General features: G+C 44.4%; 1 protein-coding gene across 23 annotated transcripts in view; it reads right to left on the bottom strand.

The window, feature by feature from the left end:
* Window positions 1-16,621, bottom strand: part of LOC106568825 (disco-interacting protein 2 homolog C) — a 254,879-nt gene that overhangs the window by 7,956 nt on the left and 230,302 nt on the right. For 21 of the 23 annotated variants that reach the window (XM_045694041.1, XM_045694044.1, XM_045694045.1 and 18 more), the window contains 9 exons: window positions 13,973-14,053; window positions 13,545-13,668; window positions 12,881-13,002; window positions 12,531-12,642; window positions 9,047-9,156; window positions 5,965-6,095; window positions 3,280-3,448; window positions 2,891-3,061; window positions 1,230-1,259 (listed from right to left, as the gene is read on the bottom strand). In XM_045694041.1, the coding sequence (XP_045549997.1) occupies window positions 1,230-1,259; window positions 2,891-3,061; window positions 3,280-3,448; window positions 5,965-6,095; window positions 9,047-9,156; window positions 12,531-12,642; window positions 12,881-13,002; window positions 13,545-13,668; window positions 13,973-14,053 (1,050 nt within the window). The remainder of the gene's footprint in view (window positions 1-1,229; window positions 1,260-2,890; window positions 3,062-3,279; window positions 3,449-5,964; window positions 6,096-9,046; window positions 9,157-12,530; window positions 12,643-12,880; window positions 13,003-13,544; window positions 13,669-13,972; window positions 14,054-16,621) is intronic. The other 2 variants (XM_045694047.1, XM_045694063.1) reach the window with 1 other exon arrangement.

The following is a 16,621-nucleotide window of genomic DNA, read 5'->3' as shown; positions in this document are numbered from 1 at the left end:
CAAGCTACCATCAAACAGGACACACTATACAGTCTTATAGCAGTATCGCAATAGTACGGTACTACAGTATTTATCTATTCACTCAAACATCGAGCAGGCCTACATTATGACAATACTACTACTACTGCAAATACTGCAGTCACACTGCATCGGGAATGTGCTTTAGTTCACCGAGGCTAATTTGGACTAGGCTATTACCACTAATATAGTACTATACCAGTGACATGGTGGTATTGTACTCTCACTGCACTTCTGTCTCTCTGGGTCTCAGAAGGAAAGCAGTCTAGCTGTGGCAGTATCTATGCCAAGGCAAACTGGAAGCTGTCACTGATATGATATGACCACACTTGACAAGTTGGCCCAGCACAGGTTAACATTTCAGTACTGCAGGGATTTAATATTAACGAGCTGACTTTTTCTAAGTGCTAAGAGCTTTGCTAAGAGGGGTCTCAAATGGCACCTTTAGACAGTAGAACATATTGCTGCTACACAAACAAAACAGTGTGTGTGTGTGTGTGCATCCCAAATAGCACCCTTTCCTCTAGATGGTGCACTACTTTTGACCACAGGCCATAGGGCCCTGGTCAAAAAGAGGTGTGCTATATAGGGAACAGGGTGCCGTTCGTAACTCAGCCTATAACAGCTCAGAGTGGCAACGGTTGCCTTTCCCTGTTAAATCAAATATGGCCACAATATCACCATATAACCCTTAAATCACATCACTGTAACTGACCTTTGAATCACACATCCTGTCCACCTAGAAAGCTACTGAGAAGCTTTGACCATGGCTGTGCCCCAATATACTGCTATCCCTGTTCTCTACCCTGTCCCCCCCCTACCCCTTCCTATCCTAACCCGTCCCCTGTCCCCCCCCACCCCTTCCTATCCTAACCCGTCCCCTGTCCCCCCCCCTACCCCTTCCTATCCTAACCCGTCCCCTGTCCTCTACCCTGTCCCCCCCTACCCCTTCCTATCCTAACCCGTCCCCTGTTCTCTACCCTGTCCCCCCCTACCCCTTCCTATCCTAACCCGTCCCCTGTTCTCTACCCTGTCCCCCCTACCCCTTCCTATCCTAACCCGTCCCCTGTTCTCTACCCTGTCCCCCCCTACCCCTTCCTATCCTAACCCGTCCCCTGTTCTCTACCCTGTCCCCCCCTACCCCTTCCTATCCCGTCCCCGCTCACAACACCTGATGAAGAGGGTGATTAGGGAACGTGAAAATCCCCTACCTGGTCAGCAAGCTTCCCCAGCCTGTGAGGCTATAGCAGCAGCAGGAGGAGAGTGAGGAGGAGGTAGGAAGGAGAAATAAGGGGGAGGAGGGAGGAAGAAGGGGGCGAAGACAAAACGAAGTATAAGATGTGGGTGGGGTTATGCAAAACAGAGGGGGGAAAAAACAAAAATGTCAACTATAGAAATGGGAAACAAAAAAAACAGAAGCAGCCTTAAACTAAATAAGAAGTTATATTCTAAACTACTAGGCTTATTAATGTTAGCCAATAGATCAACGTTAGCAAATGTTGGGACATTTATACATGATCAGTTACACAATTACATTGATAGTTGCCCATCCCTGATCTATACTTCGATAGGGGTGGGGGGCCACAAAATATCTGAACTCATCATGAGGGGCTGCAGTGGCTCGCGAGTCCGCGTACCCACATCCATACCCACACATCCATACCCACACATCCAGTCAGAGGTGGCCCTAGCCTTCTGGGGGCCCTAAGTGAAATTGTGTTACGTATACTCAAGTTAGGAAGAGACGCATGCAGTAAGTCAGAGGTCATCGCTTATTTACCCAAATAATGGCGTTAAATACAACATTTAACAGGCTTCTCGATTGGTCTCTTTGTCAATCCTTCAGATTTGATTGATTGATGGAACAAAGAAGTGCATCTGAAACTGGTGCAAATAGTATTCTGATCTCTATCTCATTAACATTTGAATAGCAAAGCTTACAATTTGATATCATTTGAATAATAAAGCTTGCAAATAATATAGTTGAATCATGTAAAAGAATGAGCCCAAAATAAAAGCATGAAGTAGCAGCATGTGTAAATGCTTATGGACAGCTGAGCTCCAGAGACATAGGGTGCATCCTAAATGGCACCCTATTCCCTATGTAGTGCACTACCTTTGACCAGGGCAAATAGTTGTGCATTATTTAGGGAATAGGGTGCCATTTGAGACGTACACATAGCTCAGTGTATGTCTGGTAATAGTTTTTTGTTGTTGGTGAGAAGCAGAGGGCAGAGAGAGTGAGATATGTAGAGGACATATATGCATGTTGGCTTCTCCTCCTGTGAGCTGTAAACCCTGCCAGGATTATTACTGTAGGCCCCATAGGCTGGCCCCGGGGCAACTGTGGCTTCCCATGTTAAGTCACATAAATACAGATTAATGACTATAGGCCATTCAATTAAATCAGATTCATCTCCCTCACATCAAAAAACAAGCAAACTGCAAGGCAACTAGGGAGTTCACAAACTCTAAATAAAACAAAACACAACTAACTTCCAAGAGTTGAGGAAAAGGCTTTGCAAACGATACTGGAGGCAGAGAGAATGACAAGAAACAGTCGCACGCCTTTCAACACACACAAGACAACAGAGCTACAATAAACACCCATTGGCTAACATGTATCAAAGAGCACGTTGTCTACTATGGTGGAAACATTGGCAATAGGATCCATTAAATGTTGGCTGCAACGACATCACCAGCGTGCTGGGGTTGTCCTTCTCATTCAGTCTCTCAGAGTCCCACTGGGGACAGAGAGAGACAGCACCCACAGATACTGAACTCAGTAAGAGTTGCACATTTTAGAAAACTTTGAGGGACAGAGCACATGTGGTTTGTGGACCAGAGGAGAGGAGGAAGGTACTGACTGTACCTGCAGACAGATGGCCAGGTTGACTCTGCAGCCGAATGAGGTGCTGACTGCTCGAGGGTGGAGGCCCAGGTCTTTGAAGAGCTTGGAGAAGGACTGAGTCAGAGCTATCCTGGGTCTCTCCTCCGCCACCACCACACACGTCCTGACCCGCGACAGGTCCAGGCCTCGAGACTGACGGAGAAACCAGAACTAACTGGATCAAATCAGAACTAACCAGGCTGGATGAGTCTGGGCTGATGGACAAGCCACTTATCAGTCAATCAATCAATGTTTTTACATCAGCAGTTGTCAAAGTGTTTTACTCTGGTAAAACAGGTCATCACATTGTAATAAAATGTTATCTAAATCGAAGTTTCATTGTTGTGGTGATTTGGCGGGTGGACACCTACCTTGAGTGATTCAGTCTGCAGGCCCAGGCCCTTGGTGCACAGCTCCATAACGCTGTAGGAGCAGAAGGTGTCCCTGACCTTGTACTGACTGACAGCTAGCAGCCACAGAGCAGGGTTCACCTCCAACTCCGAAGGTGGGATCAGGATCGACTGGTGGCCGGAGTACACACTAGAAACAGAAGACACAGAGTGAGTACACAGGACACTAACTAAGTAGTACACACAAGAGACATGTACCATGCAGTAAGTGCGTAGCCTGAGCGCACACAAACTTAAAGACTTCATACACTTCACACCAGTGACTGGGACCATGAGTGTACTAACAGCCAACTACATTATACACTGCTCAAAAAAATAAAGGGTAAACACTAAAACAACACAATGTAACTCAAAGTCAATCACACTTCTGTGAAATCAAACTGTCCACTTAGGAAGCAACACTGATTGACAATACATTTCACATGCTGTTGTGCAAATGGAATAGACAACAGGTGGAAATTATAGGCAATTAGCAAGACACCCCCAATAAAGGAGTGGTTCTGCAGGTGGGGACCACAGACCACTTCTCAGTTCCTATGCTTCCTGGCTGATGTTTTGGTCACTTTTGAATGCTGGCGGCGCTTTCACTCTAGTGGTACCATGAGACGGAGTCTACAACCCACACAAGTGGCTCAGGTAGTGCAGCTCATCCAGGATGGCACATCAATGCGAGCTGTGGCAAGAAGGTTTGCTGTGTCTGTCAGCGTAGTGTCCAGAGCATGGAGGCGCTACCAGGAGACAGGCCAATACATCAGGAGACGTGGAGGAGGCCGTAGGAGGGCAACAACCCAGCAGCAGGACCGCTACCTCCGCCTTAGTGCAAGGAGGAGCAGGAGGAGCACTGCCAGAGCCCTGCAAAATGACCTCCAGCAGGCCACAAATGTGCATGTGTCTGCTCAAACGGTCAGAAACAGACTCCATGAGGGTGGTATGAGGGCCCGACGTCCACAGGTGGGGGTTGTGCTTACAGCCCAACACCGTGCAGGACGTTTGGCATTTGCCAGAGAACAGCAAGATTGGCAAATTCGCCACTGGCGCCCTGTGCACTTCACAGATGAAAGCAGGTTCACACTGAGCACATGTGACAGACGTGACAGAGTCTGGAAACGCCGTGGAGAACGTTCTGCTGCCTGCAACATCCTCCAGCATGACCGGTTTGGCGGTGGGTCAGTCATGGTGTGGGGTGGCATTTCTTTGGGGGGCCGCACAGCCCGCCATGTGCTCGCCAGAGGTAGCCTGACTGCCATTAGGTACCAAGATGAGATCCTCAGACCCCTTGTGAGACCATATGCTGGTGCGGTTGGCCCTGGGTTCCTCCTAATGCAAGACAATGCTAGACCTCATGTGGCTGGAGTGTGTCAGCAGTTCCTGCAAGAGGAAGGCATTGATGCTATGGACTGGCCCGCTCGTTCCCCAGACCTGAATCCAATTGAGCACATCTGGGACATCATGTCTCGCTCATCCACCAATGCCACGTTGTACCACAGACTGTCCAGGAGTTGGCGGATGCTTTAGTCCAGGTCTGGGAGGAGATCCCTCAGGAGACCATCCGCCACCTCATCAGGAGCATGCCCAGGTGTTGTAGGGAGGTCATACAGGCACGTGGAGGCCACACACACACACACTACTGAGCCTCATTTTGACTTGTTTTAAGGACATTACATCAAAGTTGGATCAGCCTGTAGTGTGGTTTTCCACTTTAATTTTGAGTGTGACTCCAAATCCAGACCTCCATGGGTTGATAAATTGGATTTCCATTGATTATTTTTGTGTGATTTTGTTGTCAGCACATTCAACTATGTAAAGAAAAAAGTATTTAATGAGATTATTTCATTCATTCAGATCTAGGATGTGTTATTTTAGTGTTCCCTTTATTTTTTTGAGCAGTATATATAGATATATTCAGGGGCTCCATTTATAATCCAGACCAATGCCATTTCATCAAGGCCAACACAACCTCTATAGCGCAGCTAACTAGTAGCTAGTGAATTATACACTGAATAACAAGTCAGGGCTCGTTTGCGTAGGCATCAATCAGAAACACACGCGGCAAATAAAACAGCTTTGTTCTTTAGCAAGGTCCTGGTGTTTAGACAGCACCCCTCTGAGGATATTTCCATCTGAAGATTTGCCAAGTTGAGTGGTGCCATGTCAGAGAGTGCTTCCAACGGGGAGGCGATTAAAGAAAGCCCAGCGGAGCAGAACGGCGTCATCATCACAAGGAGGCGGGTGGGAGGCTAAACAGAGCAGAATAATGCATGCGCTGCATTTGGCCCCCTGCTTCGTCTCTCTCTCTGTGTCTCTCTCCCTCTCGACCCCCCCACGGCCTCTGACAGGCCTGTAACGTCCTGACAAGGTCCCAGCATGGCACAGGTCTAACTGGTCTGCCTGAAGACAGGCTTCCTGACATTTGTAGGTAGTGAGAGACGGTGCATTCCGATGAGGACGTCACTCACTGTGTGTGAGGGTCTGAGTGAAGCGCAGGGTGAACATAGCATGGCTTCAGAGGCCCAGGGGTAGCTGTGTGTGTGTGTGTGTGTGTGTGTGTGTGTGTGTGTGTGTGTGTGGACACAGCAGAGCTAGATGTGTGTGATGTGATTGGTGGGCAGTGACGAGGCTAGAAGGGTCCATCTCTCTCAGTTTCACCTGCAAAGGCACCAGAGAACGAAGCCCAGGCCGCAGTAGGGGTCCAGACAGATCGCCACCTCACGGGAGGGGTACAGCTCACACTGCAGCTTGATAGAACGGCAGAAGGCACTGGTGGCAGTATGAGACATCTACACGGGAGGGATGATAAGAACAAACGCATACAGATTATTAATATAGTTAACACTCTACTTGGCTATAGCCTGGTCCCAGATCTGTTTGTGCTCTTGCCAACTCCATTACAAAATATGACAAAGAGTTGGCATGGTGGCACAAACAGACTGGCACTCAGTCTGTATTTGTGATGTAGCCAAGTTAGCCTATCATTTTTTACCAGGGTAGCCCTTTATTAAACAATATACACATGACGAACAACTCAACTGTGTACCACAGTAATTTTTTCAGAACTTTATCAATGTACAGTATGGTATTCAAGCCCAAGGCTTTGTTTTGAGTTTCAATTGAACTGCATCAGAATTAGGAAACGCACTGCAAAAAACGATTCATGTAAATATTCTCATGAGCTGCTAGTAGGAGTACCACTTCCTGAAGACCTTAACGAATTAATAAATTAAATCGTAGAACAATGACTCAACACGGCTGAATACAGTGAGGGGAAAAAAGTATTTGGTCCCCTGCTGAATTTGTGCGTTTGCCCACTTACAAAGAAATGATCAGTCTATAATTTTAATAGTAGGTTTATTTGAACAGTGAGAGACAGAATAACGACAAAAAAATCCAGAAAAATGCATGTCCAAAATGTTATAAAATGATTTGCATTTTAAATTTGGGAAATAAATATTTGACCCCTCTGCAAAACATGACTTAGTACTTACAAAACCCTTATTGGCAATCACAGAGGTGAGACATTTCTTGTAGTTGCCCACCAGGTTTGCACACGTCAGCAGGGATTTTGTCCCACTCCTCTTTGCAGATCTTCTCCAAGTCATTAAGGTTTGAGGCTGACGTTTGGCAACTCGAACCTTCAGCTCCCTCCACAGATTTTCTATGGGATTAAGATCTGGAGACTGGCTAGGCCACTCCAGGACCTTAATGTGCTTCTTCTTGAGCCACTCCTTTGTTGCCTTGGCCGTGTGTTTTGGGTCATTGTCATGCTGGAATACCCATCCACGAGCCATTTTCAATGCCCTGGCTGAGGGAAGGAGGTTTTCACCCAAGATTTGACGGTACATGGCCCCGTCCATCATCCCTTTGATGCGGTGAAGTTGTCCTGTCCCCTTAGCAGAAAAACACCCCCAAAGCATAATGTTTCCACCTCCATGTTTGACGGTGGAGATGGTGTTCTTGGGGTCATAGGCAGCATTCCTCCTCCTCCAAACACGGCGAGGTGAGTTGATGCCAAAGAGCTCCATTTTGGTCTCATCTGACCACAACACTTTCACCCAGTTGTCCTCTGAGTCATTCAGATGTTCATTGGCAGACTTCAGACGGGCATGTATATGTATTCTTGAGCAGGGGGACCTTGCGGGCGCTGCAGGATTTCAGTCCTTCACGGCGTAGTGTGTTACCAATTGTTTTCTTGGTGATTATGGTCCCAGCTGCCTTGAGATCATTGACAAGATCCTCCCGTGTAGTTCTGGGCTGATTCCTCACCCTTCTCATGATCATTGCAACTCCACGAGGTGAGATCTTGCATGGCCGAGGGAGATTGACAGTTCTTTTGTGTTTCTTCCATTTGCGAATAATCGCACCAAATGTTGTCACCTTCTCACCAAGCTGCTTGGCGATGGTCTTGTAGCCCATTCCAGCCTTGTGTAGGTCTACAACCTTGTCACTGACATCCTTGGAGAGCTCTTTGGTCTTGGCCATGGTGGAGAGTTTGGAATCTGATTGATTGATTGCTTCTGTGGACAGGTGTATTTTTTTACAGGTAACAAGCTGTGGTTAGGAGCACTCCCTTTAAGAGTGTACTCCTAATCTCAGCTCGTTACCTGTATAAAAGACACCTGGGAGCCAGAAATCTTTGATTGAGAGGGGGTCAAATACTTATTTCCCTCATTAAAATGCAAATCAATTTATAACATTTTTGACATGCGTTTTTCTGGATATTTTTGTTGTTATTCTGTTTCTCACTGTTCAAATAAACCTACCATTAAAATTATAGACTGATCCTTTGTCAGTGGGCAAACGTACAAAATCAGCAGGGGATCAAATACTTTTTTCCCCCACTGTATATAGTGGGATAAGGCTTTCACAACTTGGTGTGTCTCCCCTCCGGTAGATAGAAGCTGTTATTGTCCCATTGAAAAACACTAGTTCTACTCCAGCCTGAGAGCTTGTTAAAGTGGCACGCAATCCTATCGGTGTCAAAAATGACACTTTTCTCTATACAGGGCAGTACATTTGACAAGGGGATAAAGGGTTCTGTTCAAAAGTAGTGCACTAAGTAGGGAATAGGGTGCCATTTGGGACACAGAAGTAGGAGGAGACATGTTCTTACATGAAACCCAAATTCAGGGTTTTGTCATGTTAATCAGTGTACAGCATGAGAGACATTATTATTTTAGTGAACTACAGAAAAGAGCCCCACACACCACAACAATTCTCCCCCTCCACCACCACCTCAATTGACCCTATTCTTCTACGTGTTTTCAGCTAGATGGAGAACAGAATAGACAACCGCCTCTAGGTGAAGGGAGAAAATCCACAGCCCCGTCCACTGAGGAACTGATAGCGAATTTGCTTCCTTAGTGATAAGATTAATCTTTAGAAGTTGCTATTTCACTGGATTTCCTACTGAGCTTCGTTGGTCAGACAAAGGTTTCTACATGGCCAGATGAACTGTGAACAAGGCGTGTCCTAGTATGGAGTTGGCTCTGTGGCGCCAGGGAGAATAGGCCTTCTGGGTGAGCACTGTACTGTGACAGATTCAGCTAGTCATCCACAGCAGAGGGGGGCTGGTATCAATAACTGCTTTCATGTTGTTGAAATGTCACCACTATCTTTTCACTCAGACGATCACTTCAAAGTGCTTCATACAGCTTGTTTCTGTTTCACTTCATACACTTTTAGAGATATCAGCCTCCCTGATAGGAGAAACACATTCTGGTTAGAAGTTTACCTTCACTCCTGCTAGCATCCCTGTGGTGGACACACTGAAGTCCAGGTAGGCCAGTGTGTCTGGATTAGAGGGCTTGTACAACAATGGAGGTTTCTTCTTTGGCAGATCGTCTAGAGGACAGAGACAATGGACAAGACCACTGTTATCACAAATACGTTGTTTTTTCTTTTTTTATATAATTATTTATTACAAAAACAGAAGGGGTAACATTAAAGTATTAGAACATGAAGGACAAACAATACAGCATCAAGACACTATCAAACATGTATCAGTCTTTCTGCAACAGAGCCATCCTTATGTGTGAGGGTGTGTGTGCATGATAGTGATATAAAATATATGTCCTAGTTTCCTTTTTCACGATCACCTTGTGAAACCCGATTCCTCCAAGATCCCCCCCACAGTTCCCCAATAGCTGTCCCTCAACCAGCCCCACCCCCCTGTATATATATATATATTTTTTTTTTTATTCAATTAATTCCATTCCCCACCCCTAAGAACCTCCCAATGCACCAACAACCAAGAGAAAGAACTAGAGAGAAAAAAGGAAAAGACAGAAGAAAACAGCAAACAATGCAAAAATATAAAAAATTATATATATATATATATATATATATATATATATATTTAAAACAAAGGACATCAAGGACAACTGAAATCATAACAGCAATGCCTACTTTATATGTTTGTGTGCATGTCTGGCACTATTACATATGTGTGTGTTCTTGTATGTGTTTATTTGAATGAATGTGTGTGTGTATATATGCATGTGTACAAACACCTGCACGGCATTAGCCTCAGGCAAACCGGTATTAGTTGTAAAAACACTGCCATTTAGTGTCATTCAAATGTACTTTTATTATGTTTTATTTAGACTTTTTTTTCTCCTTTATCTTTTGACCATCATTCTCTCTCTCACACAGCAACTCCACTCCCACTTGTCTCCAATTCCACATACCAACCCTCAGCCCATCCCATCCATCTCTGCTGGCCACCCACTTCGTGTTTCTACGCAACACATATCTTTCAACTATGCTGTGATGTTTAACGTACAATTTCAATCTAATTGAATAGAATCTACAGATTGTGTGTTGAAGATAAATACTTTTACTAAAGAGTATTAGTATATTAGTAATTGACTGACCTGGTCTCTCCAGATCTCATAACAGTACCATTTCTAGGGTCAATTTTATATCAATGCTATGCATTTTCAGCCATTCCTGAACCTGAGACCAGAAACAGGCTACCTGAGGGCAATACCAAAATAAATGGTCTATTGATTCTGTATCCTCACAACAAAATCTGCAGAGCTTCGATGATTTATGCCCCAAATATTCAACATTTTGATGGTGGCAAGAATTCTATATAATAATTTTAGCTGAAAAGCACGAAGTCTTGAATCTTGCGTTGTTTTATATATCAACTCATACACCCTGTACCATGGAATCGGTACATCAAAAATCTCTTCCCAACTATTTTGCAATCTGTATGGCACAGTTGTCAACATCCTGGTCCTCAAATGAAATTGGTATACTTTCCTATTTATGCTATTTTTATTCCTACACCAGTTTTGATCCTTTATATTGGGCAGACAGACCAGTTCCCTACCTCCTGCTGCCACCTGCCACCTCCATTTTTGGGGAAATGCTGTAATCAATTGGTTGTACTCTTGGATTGAGCAGACCTTCCCGTACAATTCTGATCACTCCATGGACATAACTCTACCATTACAATATCATATAAGAACAAAATACCCTTTTCAAACATCTTTCCCATAAATACAGGTATTTTATCAACCAGCACATTTGAGTTCAGCCATAATATTTGTTCTCTTTTCAGGGGGATGAAATTGTAGCCAGCTCTGCAATGCTTGTTTGAAAAAGACAGATACTTTGAAAAAAGTATAATTTTCAATTAATTGAAAACGAGACATGGCAATCTGCACAAAGGCAAAAAGGACATTTTTAAACAATAGATGAGTTTTTCTTATTAATCTACTTGAGAACCATTTAAGGTTCAAATAAAACTTTTGAATGACAAGCTTTTAGAGAGAGGTTTAGTGCATTTATATTTAACAATCTCAAACCACCCAATTCATATTATATTATTTATATATTTTGTGTCTACTTCACCATCAGCTCATTTTATAGGTAAGCTGCAAGGTAATGTAAAAGTTGTATTTTTTTTAAGGATCCAATACATAATATTGTACATTTATTATAATTTAGGTTTTAGTCCCGAGAGTACAGAAAAGTTATCTAGATCTTTAATGAGACATTGCAGGGAGCTAGCTTGCGGACTTAATATAAAACTTGAGTCATCGGCATACATTGACACCTTTGTTTTTAAGCCTTGGATTTCTAATCCTCTTATGTTGTTATTGGATCTGATTTTAATAGCTAGCATTTCGATGGCCATAACGAATAGATATGGTGACAGCGGACACCCTTGTTTAACTCCTCTTGACAATTCAAAACTCTGAGAAGTAGCCGTTATTTACTGTTTTACACCTGGGGTTGCTATACATAATTTTTTACCCATTTTATAAGAGAATTACCAAAATTGAAAAAATCCAGGCATTTATAAATAAAATCCAGTCTTTATCAAATGCCTTTTCAAAATCCTCTATAAATACCATTCCTGGCTTGTATCGTCCATGTAAAAAACCTGTCTGATCAGGATGAACAATACATGGTAAAACCTTTTTAATTCTGAGTGCTATGCATTTTGCATCACAACATTGAAGTGTAAGGGGCCTCCAGTTTTTTTAGATAGACTGGGTCTTTATATTTGCCATCTGGGTCTTGTTTTAATAATAGAGAAATCAGACCTTCCTACTGAGTACCTGACAGACTACCATTTCTATAGGAGTAGTTAAAACAATCTAACAATGGAGCTTTTAGTATATAAAAAAATACTTGATATACCTCTACCGGTATGCCATCAAGCCCTGGGGTTTTTCCAGACAAAGGATTTAATAGCCTCAAAAAGTTCTTCCTCTGTCATTTGGCCTTCACACTGATCTTTCGGTACATTTGTTAATTTTCCATTTTTTATATTATTTGGAAAGAATTCCTTACCATAATCTTCATTCAGTGGGAGCGGATGAGAAGGAAAAGAACATCTGCCTGAAATAATTAGCTTCCTCTTAAAATATCATTCGGAGAATCATAGATGACTCCGTCTTCAGTAATGAGTTTCTGCAAATTCTTTTTGTTAGCATTACTGTATTGGAGATTTAGGAAGAATTTTGTGCATTTCTCTCCATATTCCATCCAGTTTGCTTTATTTTTGTAATAGATTACGTTAGATCGTTCTTGAATAAGTTCCTCAAGTTCCTAAATATAAGTTATTTTTGTTTTTCCTCCAACTTATTTTGCATCTCTGTAGTATTGGTGTCTGTTGTAAAGAAGTCCAGACCCTCAGGCTAAAGTGGGTAATGTCTGACTGAGGTGACTGGTGCAGCGTGGGTAATGGAGTCTCTTACCTGTGTCCAGGACAGGAGGCCAGGACCTGACGTCCACAGCTGCGGAGGCCTCCTTCGACCTCAGCAATTTACAGATCACCGCTGTAGTCATCATACACGCCGAGCGGCTCACCTGGGGGCACACGCACACATTGAGACACGCAAATACAAGTTTGGAAACACACACGTTTAGTCACATGCGCACGCACTGTAAAATGCTCCAGATTGACGAGGCCTACTCTGTCGCCTTCGAGGATCCAGCTCCCTTTAACATGACCTCTTATGCATCATCTTGGTCTACATTTTCTCTAATGAAAGGTCAGTTGTGATGCGATGACTTGATACAAAGAGGATGTCAATGAGGCACTTACCTCCACAATCATCTTCACTGTGGGCAGAGTGGTGGCTATGTTCTGGGGGTGCGGAGGTCGCACAGTGATTGGCACGCAGCCCGCATACAGGCACCCGTAGAACGCTGCGATCAGGTCAATCCCTGCATGAAGGACACAGAGAGGGAGAGGGGAGAGAGAGGATATTAGTTATGGTCCGTCAGTCCATGAGTCCCTGTGCCAAATCGGAACCAGCCTCCCGACAGACAGAAAGACACTGCACCCTCAGGACAAGGAGCCGTATTGAGCAGGCTGTCCTAGAGACAGTTAATTGAATGGCTCTCTCAGGCAATCTCCCTTGTCAGGATTTTGTCCTGCTTGACTGAGCCTTTTCATTATGGACCTATGGCTCACTTGAACGCTTGAATTTCTCTGGCTCCCAAATACTAATGGAGTTCCAAATTAGAATTCTACCTTTCAAATCTTGGAACACCCAGGGCCTTCTCTGTGTGTACCCTTAAAGATCAGTACACTCTTGTTGGAAGTGCTATTCTATCATAGAGAGATGTGGCTCAGGCCCTGGCTTGGAAGCACAGAGAGATTCTAGATTGATGAATGATAACTGACAACACATGACTGCTGGTGATAAACCCAGTGAGAGACGTGTGATATGTTTGTCAGCCCGAGTCCCAGGCAGCAGACGTACCAGGGGGGTAGACGAGCGCAACGTGATCCCCGTCCTGCAGGTGTCCTCGCTCCGCCAGCATGGTAGCAATCTTCTCTGCTCTCTTATGCAATTGGACACATGTCAGAGAGCTGGCTATCGTCCCCTGTGGTCATACACACGAAGACACAGGCACACACACACGCACACACACACACACACACGAGCGATAGATGAGAGAGAGACAAAGAAAGAGGGAGAGAAAAGGAGAGCAAGAAAATTATGATTTACAGTTTAAAGTTTCAATAGGTCTTTGATCGGGCTACTTCAAATAAAATCCTCATGGGTCTCAATACAAAGCGAGAACAATGCCAACTATTTCAGCTACTATGTGTACAAAACAGGAGTCAGAGGAGTTAGGAGTCAGATGTGAACAATGCCAATACAGCCTTTAGCCAGGTCTCACTCACCCTGCAGTTGAGAAGTGTGTAAAGCACATGGTCCGGAGTGGTCTGGGCCCTCCATTGTAACACTTCAGAGAGGAAGAGGAACTAAAATATACAAAAGAAGGGAATATAAAATAAGCCTCTGGCTGGATCACACACTCCGAGAGGAGCCATTCTGCCTTGGTGTTCAAATCAGACAGGAAGTGTTTGTCACAAAAGGCACCCTATTCTCTATGTAGAGTGAGCTACTTTTGACTAGGGAATGCATAGGGTTCTGGTCAAAAGAAGTGCCCTATATAGGGAATAGATATCATCTTAAGATAGCTAGGTAGGATATTCATCTTAAGATAGCTAGGTAGGACAACCACATTTCACAGTAAGTACATTTCTCCTCAATAAAGTAGCTACACAGTATATACACAAAAGTATGTTGACACCCCTTTAAATTAATGGAATCGGCTATTTCAGCCACACCCGTTGCTGACAGGTGTATAACATCGAACACACAACCATGCAATCTCCATAGACAAACAAACATTGGCAGTAGATTGGCCTTACTGAAGAGCTGTGATTTTCAACGTGGCACCGTCATAGGATGCCACCTTTCCAACAAGTCAGTTCATACATTTTCTGCCCTGCTAGAGCTGCCCCGGTCAACTGTAAGTGCTGTTATTGTGAAGTGGAAATGTCTTGGAGCAACAACAGCTCAGCCACGAAGTGGTAAGCCACACAACCTCACAGAATGGGGCCGCCGAGTGCTGGCGCGTAAAAAATGCCTGTCCTTGGTTGCAACACTCACTACCAAGATCCAAACTGCCTCTGGAAGCAACGTCAGCACAAGAACTGTTCGTCAGGAGCTTCATGAAATAGGTTTCCATGGCAGAGCAGACGCACACAAACCTAAGATCACCACTAGCAATGCCAAGTGTCAGCTGGAGTGATGTAAAGCTCGAAACATGTTCTCTGGAGTGATGAATCACGCTTCACCATCTGGCAGTCCGACGGACGAATCTGGGTTTGGCGGTTGCCAGGAGAACGCTACCTGCCCCAATGCATAGAGCCAACTGCAACGTTTGGTGGAGGAGGAATAATAGTCTGGGGCTGTTTTTCATTGTTCGGGCTAGTGAAGGGAAACCTTAACGCTACAATATACAATGACATTCTACACCATTCTGTGCTTCCAACTTCGTGGCAACAGTTTGGGGAAGGCCCTTTTTAGCATGACAATGCCCCCGTGCACAAAGCGAGGTCCATACAGAAATGGTTTTGTCAAGATCGGTGTGGAAGAACTTGACAGGCCTGCTCAGAGCCCTGACCTCAAACCCATCGTACACCTTTGGGATGAATTGCAACGCCGGCCGCGAGCCAGGACTAAATCGCCCAACAGTGCCCGACCTCACTAATGCTCTCGTGGCTAAATGGAAGCAAGTTCCCGCAGCAATGATCCAACATCTAGTGGAAAGCCTTCCCAGAAGAGTGGAGGCTGTTATAACAACAAAGAGGGAGACCGACTCCATATTAATGCCCATGATTTTGGAAGGAGATGTTCGACGAGCAGGTGTCCACATACTTTTGGTCATGTAGCGTATCGGCAAAGTCAGAGCTTCATATTAGAAGGTGACACGCTGAGTTCTTAAACATATCATTCTTTCAGCACAATGACCTGCTCTCATAACATTTCAAAATGCTGAAGGCACTGGTTCAGTTGCTGAGAGAGACAGAGAGAGACAAAGAGACAGAGATATGAGCTCCATATCGGTGGCGCAGATAGAAAGAGTGAGAAATAAGAGAAGGGGCCAAGCATGTCTCAGCTTATGAATTTTTCAAGGTTTCATCCGTGGGGGCAGTGGAGGAGTAAATAGTGGAGTGTAATTCATGCTTTTTGCAGTTTGGTTCTGTCATAGGAGCGAAAGTTTGGAGTCTGCAGTGTAATATTGCCTGTCTTAAGGCCTGCTCTTATAGTGATGAATTAGGGATTCAGTATGCACCGTTTTAATCCACCGGGTCCAACTGCTACAGATAGTAAATCATGTTCTCTGTGATCTTCTACACTGCTCTGACAACCAGATATGTCCCAAAATGGCACCCAATGACCAGAGCCCTCTGGTCAAAAGTAATGCACTAATTAGGGAATAGAGTGCCATTTGGGATTTACACCATTAACTATTTCACTGCTCTGAACACCCCAGGAAAATCCACCCACCACCAACCGTCACTTTAGCCTGTCTAGTTTTAGAAAAATGCTGTGAAAATTACAGCTGCTGAAAGTGCTTAGTTTTACACTAGGGCTCTTGCCATTAAGTAGGGACAGATGTTGTCCTGTTAAAACAGTCATTTGATATTTCCTGTCTAATTCCATAGGAAGGCCTGTTTCCAACAGACACACAGAACAGACTATTCCCTGTGAACCCACGGCTGTTCCCCAAATGGCCCCCCATTCCCTGTGTAGTGCACTGCTTTTGACCAGGGCCCATGGGGGTTTGTTCAAAAGCATTACACTGCATAGGGAATAGGGTGCCATTTGGGACAAACCCCAAGTGAGGGGCTGCCTAAAACTAAGTGACTCCCTCCCTCCCTCTCTCTGCACTCAAACAAACATTAAGACAGGAACTTAGTCGACTCTGCCAACGCCGCTACAACATTGGCAAAATATAAACACAGTTTCCTGATGAA

Source organism: Salmo salar, chromosome ssa14 (genome assembly GCF_905237065.1).
Source record: "Salmo salar chromosome ssa14, Ssal_v3.1, whole genome shotgun sequence".
NCBI lineage: Eukaryota > Metazoa > Chordata > Actinopteri > Salmoniformes > Salmonidae > Salmo > Salmo salar.
This window is presented reverse-complemented; position numbering and strand designations above follow the sequence as displayed.